Source organism: Rhinatrema bivittatum, chromosome 2, assembly GCF_901001135.1.
Source record: "Rhinatrema bivittatum chromosome 2, aRhiBiv1.1, whole genome shotgun sequence".
NCBI lineage: Eukaryota > Metazoa > Chordata > Amphibia > Gymnophiona > Rhinatrematidae > Rhinatrema > Rhinatrema bivittatum.
The window spans coordinates 60,083,641-60,102,340 of NC_042616.1; the positions used below are offsets into that span (position 1 = coordinate 60,083,641).

Here is an 18,700-nt window from a genome sequence, read left to right on the forward strand (position 1 = left end):
GAAGACTGGAGTCTGACAGCTTTACTGACTCAAGGCAGTTCCATGATTGTCAAGCAGTGTACCTTCAGGTGTACACAAACTGTGCCCATTTTGTTCTTTTAATTTTCTTACTGAAGCAATCCTTCCCTGACAGGACCAAATAAAGGACTAGAAGGGCAAGGAACATATATACAGCAGGAGGAGGAAATGACATTTGAAGAGGGAGTAGGTCTAATCTACTCCACTCCCAGAGACAGAACTGTACTCTGCTGGGGAGAATAACAGAAATGAATGCTTTTTATCATTTTGGTGGAGGTGGTGGGGGTTTAAACATTTTGAGCCAAAAAACAGCTCTTGTCCTTGCCAACTTCTAAGAAAAACTACTTTGATGGGCAAAAACATAAAATAAGAAACTGCTAAGCAGGCAGGCTTATAGTGAGTTTTATACATTTTATCCTGTACACAGGATAAAATGTATCTACACAGTGGTAACAAGAAACAGAAAATCCCTTCTTATATATTTCTAGTCACAGGTCATTCATACACATTTTTCTGTTTTAATTGTCAGATTTTTTCTTTTTTTAATTCTCAAAAGTATGTACACAGTCTGACAATTTTCCTTACAGTTTTACTTACATTTCATTGTACGCAAATTTATTTCTTTATTTTTATTTTTTTTTTACATAAAAAGTCAGTAAAAATTGAATAAAGTAAATTGATTTAAGCCAAAAAAAAATCAAATTTTTATCAACAAAGCACAAGGCTGCCAAAGAAAGAGAAATGCGTTGTGGGTGGGGGGAGACAGACACAAGGCAGCTGGTTGTGAAGTATATACATGATAACAGAATAAAACCTTGCAAGAGAACAACACTATCCTTACAAAGTGTTCCCGTGATAACCAGCGGGTGGACTAGAAGCACAAAAAAAAAAAAAAAAAAAAAAGCAATATATTCACATATACGTTAAACTATAATACAGATCCCAGACACACACACACACACTCACAAAAGTTGCGCATGGGTTCCTGCGCATTCCAGCACCACCACTGTTTGGGACCCAGGTGGATTGATGGGGAGGGAAAGATTTGAGAAAGGATAGGGCAAAAATCAAAAGCCTCCGGAAAAACACTAGCCTCTTCCTGCGCCCCTCCTTCCTCTATCCCCGTAGTCAAACTGTGTAATCAACAAATTGTGGAAATACAGTTTACGTTGTTCGGGTCTATCAATCCATAAGATACTGTCAATATGAAGAGTCTTGGAAGATTAGCTGCTCCCTCCAAGGAATCGGACTCTTGTCCCACCGGTCCAAACAGTTTTGTTTCAGTTTGTTGAAGTTGTGTGTTTGTTTTAGCGGTAAAAACCAAGGTTACTCCATGTCCATGTCTTCTTTGGGTCTGTAAAGGGACCCAAATTTCTGCATGTATTTTTTGATGTATTCCTTGGTTTTGTGTTTCACATTTTCATTGCACTCCAAGTCTTCAGGGTTCTTGCAGTACTTCAGCTCTTTGTTCATGACGCCATGGGTCAGCTAAAAGAAAAAGAGGTAAAGTTCAGGACAGTTTGACCCAAAGACATGGGAACTAGCAGTTAACGATGCAACACCTAACAGAGGATATTCATGCTTTCCTCCCCAGTTCTCAAATTATTTATAAAATTGCGTTTATTTTCACCCATGGTTCTTTTGGTGGATTCATTACATCGACCATCTCTGACTTTAATTTAGTTAAGCCTGCTGTGATTACTATGGACTCTTTCTGGTCTGCTATAATGAGCTTAGGCAGTTCGCTGCTGAAGGAAAGGACAGTAAACTATTTACAATCTGGTGGGTTTCATGGACCCAAGGCAGCATGGATTCACCAGGGGGAAGGTCCTGCCAGACAAATCTGATAAGATTTTTTTGTTGGTTGACGAGAGAATTGGATCAAGGAAGAGCACTTGATGTGATCTACTTGGATTTCAGCAAAGCTTTCAATATGGTCCCGCATAGGAGGCTTGGGAATAAAATGAGAAGCTTAGGAATGGGTGCCAAGGTGGTGGAGTGGATTACTAACTGGTAATCTGATAAGAAACTGGAGTTAAGTGTTAAGTGGAGGGTTAAGTGGAGTGGCTCAAGGATCGGTTTTGGGGCCCGGTTGTGTTCAATATCTTCGTGAGTGACACCGTGGAGGGGTTAGATGGAAAAATTTGCCTTTTTTGTGGATGATACTAAGATCTGCAACACAGTGGACAATCCTGAAGTAGAGAGAATGAAAAGTGATCTAAGAAAACTTGAAGAGTGGTTGAAGATTTGGCAGCAGTGATTCAAGACCAAAAGATGTAATGTTGTGCACCTGGTGTGTGGAAATGCAAAAGAGCTGTATGTGATGGGGTGAAAGACTATTATGCACATATCAGGAGAAGGACTTTGGAGTGACTGTGGCTGGCGATCTGAAGGTGGTGAACAGTGTGTTAAGGCAGTAGCTAAAGCCAGAAAGATGATGGGCTGCATAGAGAGAGGTAGGACTAGTAGGAAAAGGGAAGTGATAATGCCCGTGTACAGATCCTTGGGGTTCTGTGTTCAATTCTGGAGACTGTGTATCAAAAACGACAGAGGCAGGATGGAAACTGTGCAGAGGACGGTGACCAAAATGGTGTGGGGTCTGTTTTTAGAAAACCTACGAGGAGAGGCTGAAGGATCTCAGTATATATACGCTGGAGGAGAGGAGGTGCCGAGGAGATTTGATACAGACCTTCAGATACCTGTCAGTTATCAATGATGTAAACTTCAAACCTTTTCCGCTGGAAAGAGTAGAACTAGGGGTTAAGATTTGAAACTCCAGGGAGCATAACTAAGAAAATATCAGGAAATATTTCTTCACAGAGAGGGTGGTAGATACCTGGAATGCCCTCCCAGAAGAGGTGGTGAAGAGAAGAACAGTTAATGAATTCAAAAGAGCATGGGACAAACACTGCAGATCCCTAAAGACTTAAAGAAAGGGATGGTATAACATTTCTGTATGGGGGTAACTTGCATGGAGTGGCAGTTACTACCCTTAACAGAACGCATGAGGTAATCTGCATGGAACAGCAATTACTACCATATCAAACTGCTCGGCAGACTAGATGGACCATTGGGTCTTTTTCTGCTGTCAATACTATGTTAGTACTAATAGTAACAGGCAGCTGTATCTCTGAGTGTTTACATTGTACCCTGGGATGGTAAATGAGAGAAATACAGTTTTATAATCCTGATAGCTTCAGGAGGTGCTTGACAATGACATTACTTTCTGGGCTTGGGGTTCGAGAAAGAGAGAAAGACAGGGACAGGCAAGAGAGCATCTGTATTCCAGCTGATAAAATTAACCAGACAAAACGTTTGCCCTATGGTATTGCTAACCTTAAAGCATTTATTCAAGATACACAATTGTATGGACTTTAAAAATACATTCTCAACTTAGATTTTTTTTTTTTTAAGATAAATGTTTATCCAATCAGAATGGAACAAATAGTTGTCTACTAAAGCCATCTGTGTTACTTTCAAAATTAAAAAGATTTAAAAAATGTATGGGAGGGTAGGTGCATCACTTTGAAAAGGCAGCATGACAGTTCTCGTTTCTGTGACAACATGAAAGCGAACCAGAAAATGTGGGAAGCAGCTGTCTTAAACTACTAAGGAGATGGCTGCCAGCTTAGGCAAAACACTTTTTTTCAGAAGCATTTCCATTTTGCAACAATGACAGTGGGCTTGGAAGCAGACAGCTCCCACCGCCAAGACCTGCTAAATTTTTATTTTTAAAGGCCTGTTAATCAATCGAAAGTATAAGGGAAATGGTTGCTTCCTCGGGTCTTTCTTCTTTTGTTTCAATTTAAATTATTGTTGAACTACATGATCATGAATTACATATGCAGAAATTCACACACCCCACCATATAGAACAAGGTTCATAAAAAGTTTTCCATACATAACTCTCCAGTCCCACCTCCACCACAAGAAGCTAAATAAGAACCACATGAAAGGAGAACATTTGGTAAACAACCAGTTTACATTGTATCATAACTGAAAGGGTGTCCAGATTATGTTAAAGCTTCCAATCATAATATACTTTATTGCTGTTAGTTTACAATGAGTCCACATCTGGCAAAACAGCATTCTTCCAGTAAAAAGGCAAGTTCATGTCTTGCTGCTATAATAATCCAGGATGTAAATTTCATCTAAGTCGCATCTAAGAAATCCAGCGAAAAAAAACCCACTTTGGGGTTTTCTGTCAGTCTAATCTCAGTTATTGCACAGATGAGCTCCAACACTAGTCCCAGTAATACTGACTCTTGGACAACTCCACCAAATATGAGAGAAGGTTCTAAACTCATCATAATTCCACCAACAAAATTTTCTTACTATTGGGTAGAGTCTATGTAGATTTTCTGGGACCAAGTATCATTTGAATAACAAGTTTATAACCATTTTCTTTAATAAGGGACGAGATAGAGCTTTTCCCAAAATTCAGAAAACACAGATCCCATTAGTCTTCATCATCTAGATCCTTTTCCCAAGCTAAAATATATTTGGATTTTTGAGGTAATTCTACATTGAGCACAGCATAAGGTTTTTTAAATACAATTTTTAGGTTTACCTGATTTGTCACACATTTCAAAAAGCGATTTTCCCTTGAGTAAGTCACACTTAACACCTATCTTATTCAAAAAATGTCTTAAATTGGATAAAAGAAAATATATCAATGTCTCTCAAGAGGTACATTCTCTGCATGACCTCAAACGAACAGATCTTATTATTCTCCCACAGTGACTCCTGAGAGCAAAGTCTTAAATCGGCTCGGTTTTTGAAGATTCCCGAATTCCAATTGCTCATAATAGAGATAAAAATTCTCTATTATAAACAATTGGAGAAAGGTAAGAGGAATTCTTTTTGCCAGTCAGATACCATTTCCAACTTTCCCAAATTTGTAATGTCAGAGCTCTACAGGAGTTATTTGGAATAACTGGTGATCATGATCTTTTACATAGCCAAAGATCGGCCTTCACTGTTACTGATCCCAGAAAGAATTGTTACAAAACTCCTCCGTGTTTAGGGATGAGTTTACAATGCCAATCCATCAAAATCCACAAATGAAAAGCCACAAAATATTTGTTGATATTAGGTACCCCCAGACTTCTCCCCAATTCAGTTTGATATCACATCGACCTTGCCACTCTTGGGGGGGGGGGGGGGCGGCTATGTCTCCACATAAAATCATAGATCTTTTTCAGTAAATTCTTCAAGATAGTATCAAACTAAAAATTGGCAAGATCTGAAAAAAAAATAGCTTGACTGAGGTAATCAGGACATGTTTACTGCTGATAATCTTTCTAACCAAGACAAAGGGTATTGTTATCCATTTCTCTAAGGAAACTAATTGACTAATTATGTATAGTTTAAGCAATAAAAACTATCACTTGAAGATCTGATTTTAACACCTAGATACACTTCAGCGCACGCAATTGGAAATTTCCCAACCATCAACTCTGATACGTTAATATACAGATTCTTCGACTTATCCAAGCTTACTTTAAATCCCAAGAGCCTTCTAAACTCATCCAAATCCTTAATTAAATTAGGCAAGTAGACCTTGGATCCCATAATGCGAACATAAGATCATATGCCAAAAGTTGAACTTTATACTCACTGGTGCCTACCTGAATTCCTCTAGTAACAGGATTCCCTCTAATCCTTTTTGCCAAGGGCTCCGTTACTAATTTAAATAACCAGGTTATTTGACTAACCAATTTTAAAATGATCAGAATAACTATCTTTTACTTTAATACAAACTTTAGGACTAGCACACATCTTGCAAATCCAAATAAAAGCCTAGGCCTGATCCTGGGCCAAGGCCCAGGTGTCGAGATGTGACCTCTTGACCAAGGTCCTGGTGTTGGGACCCAGCCTATGTCGAGGCCCTGGCATCAAGACCCAGCCTAAGGGTTGGATCGCGGCTGAGGCCCCGATGTCAGGACCCGGCCTCTGGGCCAGGTCGCAGTGTCGAGCCTGGGTCTGGGCTGTGTCTCAGCGTCAGGACCCGGCCTTTGTCGACACCTGACAGATCAGGAGAGTTTTTTTAGTTTAATTTTCGGGGATCATGCTCGAGCCTTGGCCTTTGCCCTAGGTGAGGCCCTGGCTTCGGGCCTAGACCTAGATTCATTTTGGGGGCCCCCCGAATGAAACACATTAGCCTTATTCGTGTTTTGCAGTTTCGTTTTAAACGAATGCACATCCCTGAATGTTCACATGTGCTCAGTACATGTAAAAGCTCCATTAAGCTAGAAGAGTCCTATGCCACCTGATGACATCAGCTCCATGTCATGGCTAATTCAGCTCTATTCATCAATGGAAAAATAACTTTTGTTAAGTAGAAAGAAGACACATATATTCCGGCATACCTTGCGTGCTAGATGCTTGAAGTCTTCTGTCGTGGTTATTCTTCCTATTTTGCAATCAGGTTTACGATATGGGTTCAGGCACTGTACAATGAACTGAGACATCTGAGAGCGTAAAGGGTAGACAAACAAGAGGCAAATATCATCAAACTGTACTGGGCATTGCTTGTGACTCAAGGTTGCCACTTTTCCAGAGACACCTGCTAGTTGGCAGAGCCTCAGAGAAACCTTCAACCTGCCTTCTCAGTCATAGTCCACAACGTTAATCCTAATCAGATTTATTTTTCTAATATTTAGTTAATGTGCATGTTTAATAGAGGCTTGGAGAGTTGAATGAAAATGTTACTGTAGCTTTTGTTTTAAAAAATATCATGGAAAATCATTAAAAATATGGACCAAATTATTAACATGAATACAGATTTTAAAAATCTAGATTTAGTCATATTTAATATCCCCCCTTCCAAATGCATGATCAAAGCGGATTACAATAAATTATTTCATTCTTATTGGCATAATGAACATTTTATTTTTATTCTTGGGCTGACCTCATGGCTCAGGCCTTAGCACTGTAAGCCATGATATAAATGACAAGTTTGAGTCTCCTGTTTGTTAAGAGTGCCGTAAAGTTGATGGCACTTGATCCTAGGAAGGGAAGGCTGATGGCTGCAGTTATTGTGACCCTTCTAGCCATAGAGAGTGGCACAGATGGACTATAGACCATTGTAGGTTTTCAGGGCCACCGGGACATGCTGTCTGAGATAATGATGGGTAAAAAAAGAGAGAAAACGGGAACAAAAACAGTACTGATTCTTTAGGCTTCAACTCACTTGGAATTAAATACAGGAGCAAAACAAAAGAACAAACTACCCATTACAAAGTATTCATTCTGCTGGTTTAATTATCCATGCAGCATTATGTACACCAATGATACTATACAAAGACTGACGGTTGATAAATACCTGCTCAGAGCACCGAATTGAGCCATTTCTTACTTGGTGCATCAATGGGATAAGAAACTGGGTTGTTAATCTAGAAGACTACAAAAATTTGGGCACAATTTTTTGGAAAAGATTCTTCTATTCCCTACCTCATAGGAAAAACAAAATGGAAAACTTGTTCTAGATTTCTTTTTTGTTTTTAAAGATTGAATTACTCGCCTTTCCAAATCTAAGCTAAAGGAGAGTTACAAACATGTCCCAAAGGACTTACAATTAAAATTTATACCTGAGGTAATAACTTGCCCAAGGTCACAAAGAGCGTAAGCAAGAGAAGTAGGATTTGAGCCCTGGCTTCCCTGGGTCTCAACCCACTGCTTTAACTGCTAGGCTACTCCTCCACTCCTTGTCCTATTAACTGCTTGTGCTGACTTCTTACTAATAGTCTAGTCCATTTTCTACAGAGTACTTACCTCTTTCCTAAATACTTCTTTGCTCTTTTTAGCCAACTCGCTTGATGTGTCTGCTTCTGCAGTTTTAGGCTTCTGGGAAGACTATTAAAAAACAAAGCAAAACACAAAAACACCATAAGATAAAGATACATTTGAAAGCAGTGTTCACAGGTTACTTCTTATGAAGCATGATTATGAGCCACTGGATGAATCCTGAAAGTAAAGAAATTGCAAATTATACAGTATTCATGTATAGAGTATTTCTAACAATTTTCAAAGGGCTTCCATAAGTAATTCATCCTTCTGTAGCAGTGCTACAAAGCAAAGCTCCCCTGGATGGCATATGGCTCTCTCTTGGTGAACAATTTCAAAACTTGTTAGCAGACTGTGCTAATTTCACGATACGTGAGTTTTACCACAACTGATCGCAAGTTCTGAAATTGCTCAGATTGCCAGCATTTAGGAGGAAATAGCATGTCAAGAAGGCAATCAGGATTGCAGTTGATTCTAATCAGAAGATGAGAAGAAAGGGAACCACCCCCTCATGTCATGGCCCATACAGGTTGCCAACTTGCTTTCCAGAGCAGGGGCTAGCAATCCCCAGTACACGTGCCAGACTGGGGCACCTGAAGACAGATTTGGCACCTTGCCTCGTGCTGCTCAAAGCCAGAGTGCACCGCTTTAAAGAGGAACCAACCTGGTCTTGGTCCTGCACCAGCACCACATGCTGTCCTCTGTAAAGCCATCACTTCCTTCCAGCAAACAGGCAAGTGTGTTTTGGGACCAGCCTGGGCATAAGTTATATTTCCAGAGTCTGTATAGCAACATGTCTCAGTGCCTCCTTAAAAAGTAGCCTTTAGTCCCTCAGAGAGCAGGCAGGAAGATGGGGGCGACAGAAAGCAAGAGTGGTGAGATACAGGCAGGAGGAGGGAGCGAGACCCTAGCCCATACCCCCTCTTCGTGGTCTGGCACCCCAAACTCCTGTAAGTAGGTGTTGCGGTTTTTTTGGCACTTTGCCAAAAATGTTGCTGATCCATGTTATAGATGAGTTTTCTTTCCAAATGCAATGTAAGGAAAACAGACTATGACGACAGTCAGTAGTTCAGCTGTCAATATATGTAGTATCACCTAATGCCAGTTCTCAGATCTTGTGGCTCTTGCTGCAGCCTTGGGGAAAACTAAGGATCCTGACTCTTTGATATCTATTAGGCTGACTGAAAGAGCTGCTTTCTTTAGGCCAGAAAACCCTCTGGATCCAGTCCTGGGTGGGACACTTCCTCACACCAGCCACAAATGTTAGTGTCGCAGTCACACTGTCAAAGAGGAGTGGAAAGAAAAAGGGACTAGAATGAAAGACCCCCTACCGATTGGGGCCAGGGATCCAAAGGCCATGGTGTGCACAAATGCCAGATCCAGATGGAGAGATGAGAAATGGACCACACAACCACCACCCCCAACCTCAAAAGACAAAACTCTCAACTGTTTCAAAGTGACCTTTTTTTCCCCTTCCATTTTTACATAAACAAGCTTACAAAAGAAAAGCTTCTAGGATGAAGTAAATTAATAATTTGTGCGATCTACTTCTTGGCTCAACATCAAAGTGCCTTTGTTCTTTTCTCATCTACACTACCCTGGTCAAACAGTTCATAAATGAGAACAGATGGCTAAATTTCTGTGCTCTGTACTCAGAAGGTAAAAGCTGAAAAATTATAGAAAGATAAAAACCAAAAGCTGAACTCCATACAAACTTGACATGAACTCTCCCATCTACGTTTTCATCCATGAAAGTGCTTGAAACTTGCTGTTTATCTATGATTACTGGCCCGGGCTCATGGATTCTTCATTGGTTAATGCCGTGAAGTCCCAGAGAAAGAGGAACACAACATGATCCCCATGGCCCTGTGCTAGGGGTACAGATTTAGGGTAGCCGATTTAGAAGAGGACTTATAGCATGCTTCCTCCTTCAAAGTGATTCAATGGATTTTGGTTTTCAACCTTCACTTTAAATCCTACCCTGGTAAAGCAGAGTTGTATGTTCTCCAAGGACAGCAGGATGTCAGTCCTCAGACATGGGTGACATGATCGGTTGGAGCCTGGCATGGAAAACTTATGCCATAGTTTCTAGAACTTTGACTGAGTCACATTAAGCATGCTCATGCATGCAACATACCACAAGTCCAAGTGGGGTCCCCTCAGTCTTATAACATAGAATTCAGAGAATAAATAAAAATGAGAAAATCCACATAGTAGAAACCCAGTTCCATGGGGTGGTGGGCAGGTTTTGTGAGGACTAACATTATGCTGTCCTCAGAGATCATCTGATACAGGTAAGCAACTCTGTTTATCCGAGGTCAAATAGGATGGCAGTCCTCACACATGGGTGAATCCCTAGCTACAGGTTGCCCCCCCCAGCATAAAAGGGGACCAACAAAACACCAAAATAGTTTTGTTGGTAACAAGTGGGGGTTGGGTGGGGTTGGGGGGAGCAGCCTGAAAAGAAAAACAGGCCCTGGGTGAGAACAGAGTTGGGTTCCAAAGGACAGACTGGCCAAACCTATTGTCGCGTTGGCCATCCCTATCCAGACAGTAATTTGATGTGAATGAGTGGATGAAACTCTACCCTGCAGCCCTGCAGATCTCCTCTATGGGGATTGTTCACCAGTGGGCAACCAATGCTGTCAAGGCTCAAACAAGATGAGCCTTGACATGACCCCCAAGATGCAGTCCCGTCTGGGCATAACAGGAGGAGATGTAGTCTGCTAGCCAATTCGAGTGTGTCTGCTTGGCAACGGCAATCCCCAACCTGTTCTGATCAAAAGAAACAAAAAGTTGGGTGGAGTGTCTATGGGCTTCTGTCCTCTCCAGATAGAAGGCTAAGGCTATTTTGCAGTCCAAAATGTGCAGAGCTTGCTTGTCTTGGTGCGTGAATTAGGCCTGGGAAAATATATTGGCAGGACAATAGACTGGTTAAGATGGAAGTCCAACACCACCTTAGGCAGGAACGTAAGGATGCATATGTAGGATCACCCTGTCGTGTAAGGAGATAAGTTACTAAGGCCTGGAGTTCACTGAACCTGTGTGATGAAATGACTGCCACAAAAATATGACCTTCCAGGTCAGGTATTTCAGGTCACAGAAGTGAAGTGGCTTAAAGGGAGCTTTTATCAGTTGAGCCAACACCATATTGAGGTCCCAAGACCCAGCGGGAGTCCTTAGGGGAGGCTTCAACTGAAGGAGGCCCCGCATGAAAAGTACAACTATAGGTTGTACAGAGATGGGTGAACCATCTACACCACAGTGATATGCATCATTCGCACTCAGAAGAATTCTAATAATATTGATCTTCAAGCCAGCTTCCCGAAGGTGTAGAAGGTAGTCAAGCAGTTTTTGTAGGGAACAGGTGAAAGGATCTAGGGCCTTCTGTTCACATCACTTGGAAAACCTCCTCCACTTCTGTCCTTAGGACATTCTAGTGGAAGACTTTCTGGAAGCCACCAGGAGACATATCTTCCAAGAGATCGAGCAACCTCTCAACATCCAGGCTGGGAGCGACTGGACCTGGAGGTTGGGATGGCAAAACCTGCTTTGATCTTGGGTGATGAGATCTGGGAATGTGCCCAGCCTGATTGGTTTCTAGATGGACATCACCTGGAGGAGTGAAAACTAAACCTGTCTTGGCCAATGTGGGTCTATGAGGATCATAGTCCCTTTGTCCTTGTAAATCTTCAAGAGAGTGTTTGCTACCAGTGGAGCTGGAGGATACGCATACAGAAGACCCTTGCCTCAGTGATGGACAAAGGCATCTGAAGCTGGATTTCCACAGGTCCTGTACAGGGAGCAGACTTGAGGAATTTTCCTGTTTGAGGCGCTGCAAAGAGAACCAGGTCTGGGCTTCCCCAGAGGCGGAAGATACAATTCGCAACCCCTTAGTCTAGAGACCATTCATGGGGTCTGCTATCACATTCACTGTTCTGGCCCTGAGCACCATCCCATTGAAGAGTGCCCAGGAGAAAATCTGGACCGCTTCATGACATAGGAGGTACGATCCTGCTTGTTGACTTACCAAAATGCTTCTTCACTGTCAGTCTTTTTTGCACAATTTTGTTGAACAACTGATCTCTGAAAGCTCACAGCGCATACCTGATTGCCTGGAGTGCCAGGCAATTGATTTGGTAGAGATGTTCTTCGGCAGACTATAAACCCTGGATACAGAATCCAGCTACATGTGCTCTCCAACCCAGGGTGGACACATCCATGATAAGGACAATTTGGGTAGCACGACTTTGGAAGGACACCTCCTATTCCAGATTCAAGACATCCTGACACCAAGAAAAAGAGACACAGAGAAACTGTGATTCTGATGCTGGAGGTCTTCAGAGGCTTGGCACCACTGCAACCTTAAGGTCAATTGGGCTTTTTTTTTTTGCATATGCAAATGAGTCAAGGGAGTGACGTGTACTATAGTGGACATTGCCCCAGCAGCCTCAACATGTACCAAGCTGAAGCCTACTGGCTCCATTGAATTGCTGCTGCGATGGTCATCAGATTGATGGCCCACTGCTGGGACAGGAAGGCCTTGGCCTGAGCCATGTCTGGCAGGGCTCCAATGAAGTCCAATTGTGGTGATGGGCTGAGATGGGATTTGGGGTAGTTGACAATGAACCCTAGTAACTCCAGCACCCAGATGGTAAAGCATATGGACTCTTTGGCCCCTGCCTTAGAGGTGATCTTGACCAGCCAATTATCCAGATACAGGAAAAGATGAACTCCCAGTCTGTGAAGGTACGCCGTTACTATGGCTAGGCATTTCACGAAGACACGTATGACCGATGCGAGCCGAAACGGCAGAACGCGATACTGGAAGTGCTGATTTCCCACCACAAACTGGAGATACTTCTGGTGACTTGGGAAGATCTCTATGTGGGTATCGGTATATTTTAGATCGAGGAAGCGTAGCCAGTCTCCTTTTTGCAAGAAGGGGATCAGGGTGAACTTTTCTCTTTTGATGAACTTGTTCAAGGCCCTTAGGTCTAGGATTGTACAGAGTCCCCCTGTTTTCCTTGGTATTGGGAAGTATCAGAAGGGCTTGACCACCCTGGCCATTAAGAGGGAGGAGAGCTCCGCTACTAGTAGCTACTGATGTGCTACCAAGTCTCAAAATGGGCTTGGTCGGGGGGCAACTTGGCAGGGCACCCAATAGGTTTAATTTATACCCTTTGCAAATGATGAAAAGATCCCACTGGTCTGAGGTTACCCTGGGTCATCAGTTCGTAAAGAATTGTAGCCTTCCCCCGACCAGCAAGTCTATCGCTCTGGATATAGGTGACCTGGCTATAATTCCTGCAATCCAGTCAAAACCTGTCCCTGGAGTTAACTGAGGTGCTGGCGGGGGCTTCGAGGCCCTCTGTTGCTTGGGACAGCTCAAGGGGCCTGGTGTTGCTGACAGGAGCAAGGAGGTGGAGGATAGTACCTCTTCAGGTAGAAGGATTTCCTGGCTAAGGAAAGAGCTGTGTAGACTGTATGTGGGCTAGTGTATGGTCCAGGTAAAAGGCCAGGGCCATTTTACAATCTAGCGTGTGCAGGGCCCACTCACCCTTATGGGAATGTGACTTTGGAAAGAAGGTGGGCAGGATGATAGGTTGAGTTGGAATTCATCACCACCTTCGGCAGGAACGTAGGATACGTATGCAGCACCACCTTGTCATGAAAGAACTTTGTTTAAGGTGGGTATGACACCAATGCTTGAAGTTTGCTGACGCTGCGTGCTGAGGTGACAGCAATCAGATAAAAAGACCTTCCAGGACAAGTATTTCAGGTCACAAGATCACAGAGGCTAAAATGGGCCTTCATAAGGTGGGCTAAAACCATGTTGAGGTCCCAGAAGACCGCCAGAGGACGGATCGGTGGCCTGAGCTGGAGAAGCCCCGCATGAAGTGGCCCACGAGAGGCAGCATGGAGATGAGCAAGCCATCCAGTTCCTGGTGGTAAGCCCCAACAGCACTGAGGTGGACCCTCATGGAGGTGATCTTCAAGCCAGCCTCGGAGAATGGATCCAAACCGTGTTCCTCACACCAGCCCGAGAACCTTTTCCACTTGAGATTGTACGATTTCTTAGTGGAAGGCTTTCTAGATTCTACCCGAACCTGAGACACCTTGCCCAGAGGCCCAGGTTCTGCAGGGTCATCTGGTCAACATCCAAGCCGTGAGAGCCAAGTGCAGGAGGTTGGGATGGTGCAGCCTACCTTGATCCTGTGTAATCAGGTACGGAGAAGTCCCCATAGATATCGGGGGCTGGGAGGCCAGATCCTGTAGAAGTGGGAACCAGATCTGTCGCAGCCAATACGGTGTGATCAGGATCATGGTCCCCTGGTCCTGCTTTTAAAAGGGTCTTCAACACTGGTGGAAGTTGTGAGTATGCATAAAGGAGGCCAGTGCCCCAATGGCGAGTGAAGGCATCCGAGGCCGGCATGCCGTCCGTCCTGAACAGTGAGCAGAATTGGTGCAATTTCTTGATGCACGGGGAAGCAAACAGGTCTATGTCTGGGGTTCCCCAAAGGCGGAAGATCCGATCTGCAACCTCCTGTTTTAGGGACCATTCAAGAGGGCGGAACAAATGGCTCAAGAGAATCCGCTGTCACATTCTCGATCCCTGGCAGGTATACTGCTCAAAGGAGGATGCCCTGCGAGAATGCCCAGGACCAAATCTGCACCGCCTCCTGGCAGAGGAGGAACAAGCCCGTGCCTCCTTGTTTGTTTAGAAATCACATTGCCACTTGGCTGCTGGTTTGGATCAGGGCTACCTTGTTGACCAGGAGCTCCCGGAACGCCTTCAGAGTGTACCAAATTGCCCGGAGCTCCAGGAAATTGATCTGGAAACGCTGCTCCAGTGTGGACCATCGACCCTGGGTGCGGAGATCTCAGACACGGGCTCCCCAACCCAGGTGGGAAGCATCAGAGCTGACAGTGACCTGAGGAGGAGAAACCTGGAATGGAATCCCACCTCTGGTTCGGACAGTGTTTCCCTCTGCAATAGGGACTCTCGAAGTGGTGTAGTAATTAGGACACAAAGTCCACTGTGTTCTGCACATGTGAAGTTGAGCAAATGGCATAACATGGACTGTTGCCAGGATGTGCCCCAAGAGACGCAGGAACTTGTGCTCTACTTGAAGTACCTGCTGGTTCGTTGAAAACCTCCAAGAGGGGCACGGAGGGGATTCCAGAAGGGCCCTTTGGAAATTTAATCTGTACCCCTGATGAACAATGGATAGGACTCATTGGTCTGAGGTGACCGAGAGCCAACGGGCCTACCACTGGATTTTGGCCACAGTACCCCATAATTTTGCAGAAACACACACTTTTAAATAGCAAACAGCCACAATTTGTCAAAAGTAACTAAAATAACAATAAGCCACAGTATCTAAAAACGCAATTACAGAGGTCTAAGCAAATTTTCCACCCAATAAAATGTGCCCTACATAAGCTCCCACACTTTTCTTTAATTATCCTCTGGACAACAGCCCCTGATGATTCAAGTTCTTGGTTGCTAGGAGTACAGGAAGAAGAAACTCTTCAGTTCCCACCCAGAGTAGCCAAAACAGTTGGGGATACTAAACTTAATAGAAATTACCCTCTCTCCTGCCCCCAGACAGAGAGAAAGAATTTGCTTAATACTGGGAGTGTTTGATAGTGTTTCCAACTGGCTCCAGATTTTCAGGACAGGTTGATCCAATCCTCCTTTTACTCACCTGCATGCAGGTAACTTATAGTCTTGCTTTTCTTAGGGAATGCAATAGGGAAATCAGAATAAATCCCAGCATGCAATGGGTAAAACCAGGACTGGATCAACCTGTTCTGAAAATCTGGAGCCAGTTGGCAACCCGTGTGTTTGAGCACACTCTGCATCCACAGAGCTGGCACCAGTGTTACCCCATAAAGCCAGCAGTGGTCTCCCTGCAGCAAGTACACTCACCGTATTTACTGGGACCCAATTAAATCACCTCCACGCATACCCAAAGTCCACAGACTTTGATAAACCGACTATTTATACTCACTGCTACTAAACTTGAGTTTCTTGCTGAGCAGTGTATTAGGCTGAAAGTTCATATGTAAAACACGTGCAATTTTTTAGACATGTTTCATCAGTGAAAAGCAGTTATTGCTATCACCAAATCTGTATGCAAATATTGGGGGGGAAGCCTGTTTGGGTATGGCCCCAACCCACAGGCCAGGAGAACCGGAGAATTTGCAGAAGCCAGCCACTCCTTGTTCTTCTCTGTGTTATTTTATAATTTATTTTATAATTTTCTTTTTAAGAAAAGACTCACCAACTCAATAGGGGCCCACCAGTTTATTATCAAACTTAATAGCATTAGTATGTACTCATTTACTGTACTGTCAAGTGATCAACATCATAACAAAAATATATTGCTAGGTCTACGCTATATGTTATTAAACATCTTTCGTCATGTGTGTATCCTATTGCTTAAAAGAAAACTAAACTCTGCACTGTGAATTGTTTCAAAAACACACACTACCAGCAGGCAAGCAACATTCTCCCATTATCAACTGAAAAGTCAAATCAGTTTTGAAAAGTTAAGCTGCTGCTCATAAACCTCTTGGCACCTCTGGAAGCCAACATGTCCTTGAGAATTGCATAGTACCTCAGTCTCTGGCGTGGCATTTGGCTATGTCATCACAAATAGCACTGCACACCAGTCAGGTCCCTTCCACAGAAGGCAATTTATGAACTTGGAGAAAATGAGGACAGTAATTTACATGGTGGGGGCTGTGGGGAGGAATGCACGTTGGAAGGCATCATTCAAGAAATGTAGTAGTTTTGTTACTTTCTCCCCTCCTTTGTATCATTTTAACTTTCAACTCTTCCTTCCCTGGAAGGCATGCCCAGAGAAGCTCAGGAAACCCTTGATGACGAGGGCAGTAGCAGTTCACCTCCTCCAAGGTACACTCCCAGCACTGCTTGTTGGCTGCCAGGGGCTGCCACAGTGGCAGTGGTTACTGTGGAACTGCTGTGAGTGTGGCAGTCCCTGCCAGCCAATGAGTGGTCCTAAGAGTGCTGGCTCCTGCTCTCGGTGGTGTACTATTTCCATGGCATGCCCAAGCCTGACCAACATGGCAACCAGGGAATCCGAATCTGGATCCCCTGTATCACGGCATCTCTGGCTGTGGCCGAAGCCATAGGACCAGCTCAAATTTAGTGGTTTTAAGGATTTTTTTTCCCCTTAAATAAGTTACTCTGTAGTGGAAGGCTTCATGATAATAACTTATAAAATCAGCTGAAAACTGATTTAAAAATGTTAGCTTCCAGAGGTGCAATGAGATTTGCTTTTAATTTTTAAAAAATTATCTTTCAGTTGATAAAGGGTGAATGTAACTTTCCTGCTGGTGTGTATTGGTGAAACACACCACAGGCCTTTGTACTGTGTTTCCCCGAAAATAAGTCTGGGTCATAGAAACATAGAAATGACGGCAGAAGAAGACGACCAAACGGCCCATCCAGTCTGCCCAGCAAGCTTCGCACTTTTTTTTTTCTCATACTTATCTGTTTCTCTTGGCTCTTAGTAACCTTTTGGTTCTATTTCCCTTCCACCCCCACCATTAATGTAGAGAGCAGTGTTGGAACTGCATCTAAGTGAAATATCTAGCTTAATTAGTTAGGGGTAGTAACCACCGCAATAAGCAAGCTACACACATGCTTATTTGTTTACCCAGACTATGTAATTCAGTCCTTGTTGGTTGCTGTCTGTATATAGATTCACTTTTCTTCATTCCCCCTGCCATTGAAGCAGAGAGCTATGCTGGATATGTGTGAAGTATCGGTCTTTCTCCCCTGCCGTTGAAGCAGAGAGCTATGCTGGATATGCGTGAAGTATCGGTCTTTCTCCCCTGCCATTGTAGATTGTTGTACATGTATTATTTTTTCATGTACAACAATCTACATTTATTCATGTACAAAAAGCTTCCCTTCTCCTTTTTTCCAGCCCCTGTGGGCCAATGGGAAGCCTCCTTTCTTCCTGCCCCCACTGCCCAATGGGAAGCCCCCTTCATTCTGCCTGCCTCCACGCAGGCCAATCGGAAGCCTCGTCCCTTCTACCTGCCAGTGGGAGTAGGAAGAAGGGAGGAAGCCTTTGATTGGCCGGTGAGGCAGGCATCGCATAGCCCGGGGGTGGGGTGGGAGGAATAGCAGTGTCGAAGCCCGACGAAGCAAGGCCGCCACGGGAGCTCATCTCCGTGGTGGTGAAGAGGAGACCCGACTATGACCAAGCAGGGCCGCCATGGGAGCTCATCCCCGTGGCGGCGAAGAGGAGACCCGACCCCCACCAAGCAGGGCCGCCACGGGAGCTCATCCCTGAGTCGCAAAAAAAAAAAGGCCCGCCGGAGTAAAGCCGCGGCGGAAATGGAGCCCATCCCTGCAGCGAAGGAAGAAGAGGTTTGGCGGTGAGAGCTGGTGTGCGTGAGTGTGAATGGGTGCCTGGGTGAGAGCTTGTGTGTGTGGGCGTTTACCTCTCATCCAAAGGCACCCGCTTGGGTATTTACAAATACTTAATTATAATTTATATTATCATTTATTTTAAGTATCAATGTCAATATTATTTATTTATAATTAATTATATATTAATATTATTATTTTATAATTCAATATGTCAGTTGTATGTTGCAACAGACGTACTAAATGCATCCGTCTGGCTCACGATCTTAACTGGGGCTTATTTTTGGGGTAGGGCTTATATTACGAGCATCCTGAAAAGTCATGCTAGGGCTTATTTTCCGGTTAGGTCTTATTTTCGGGGAAACACGGTATGCTGTCACATCATAAGCACAAGTTGATAAGATGGGTTTGGAGGGAAACCAGACAACTATGTGAGAAGCTTCAAGCCAGGATGATAGAGACTGTGAAAGACAGCTGGCCA

General features: G+C 43.8%; 1 protein-coding gene across 6 annotated transcripts in view; it reads right to left on the reverse strand.

Annotated features, from left to right (window-relative positions):
- Positions 1–477: 477 nt before the first annotated feature.
- The window catches only part of SETD2 (SET domain containing 2, histone lysine methyltransferase), a 384,325-nt gene continuing 366,102 nt past the window's right edge, over positions 478–18,700 (reverse strand). For 5 of the 6 annotated variants that reach the window (XM_029588242.1, XM_029588241.1, XM_029588243.1 and 2 more), the window contains 3 exons: positions 7,794–7,874; positions 6,389–6,490; positions 516–1,506 (listed from right to left, as the gene is read on the reverse strand). In XM_029588242.1, the coding sequence (XP_029444102.1) occupies positions 1,345–1,506; positions 6,389–6,490; positions 7,794–7,874 (345 nt within the window). In that variant the 3' untranslated portion in view covers positions 516–1,344. Of the gene's footprint in view, positions 1,507–6,388; positions 6,491–7,793; positions 7,875–18,700 lie in introns of all 6 variants that reach the window. The other variant, XM_029588239.1, reaches the window with a different exon arrangement.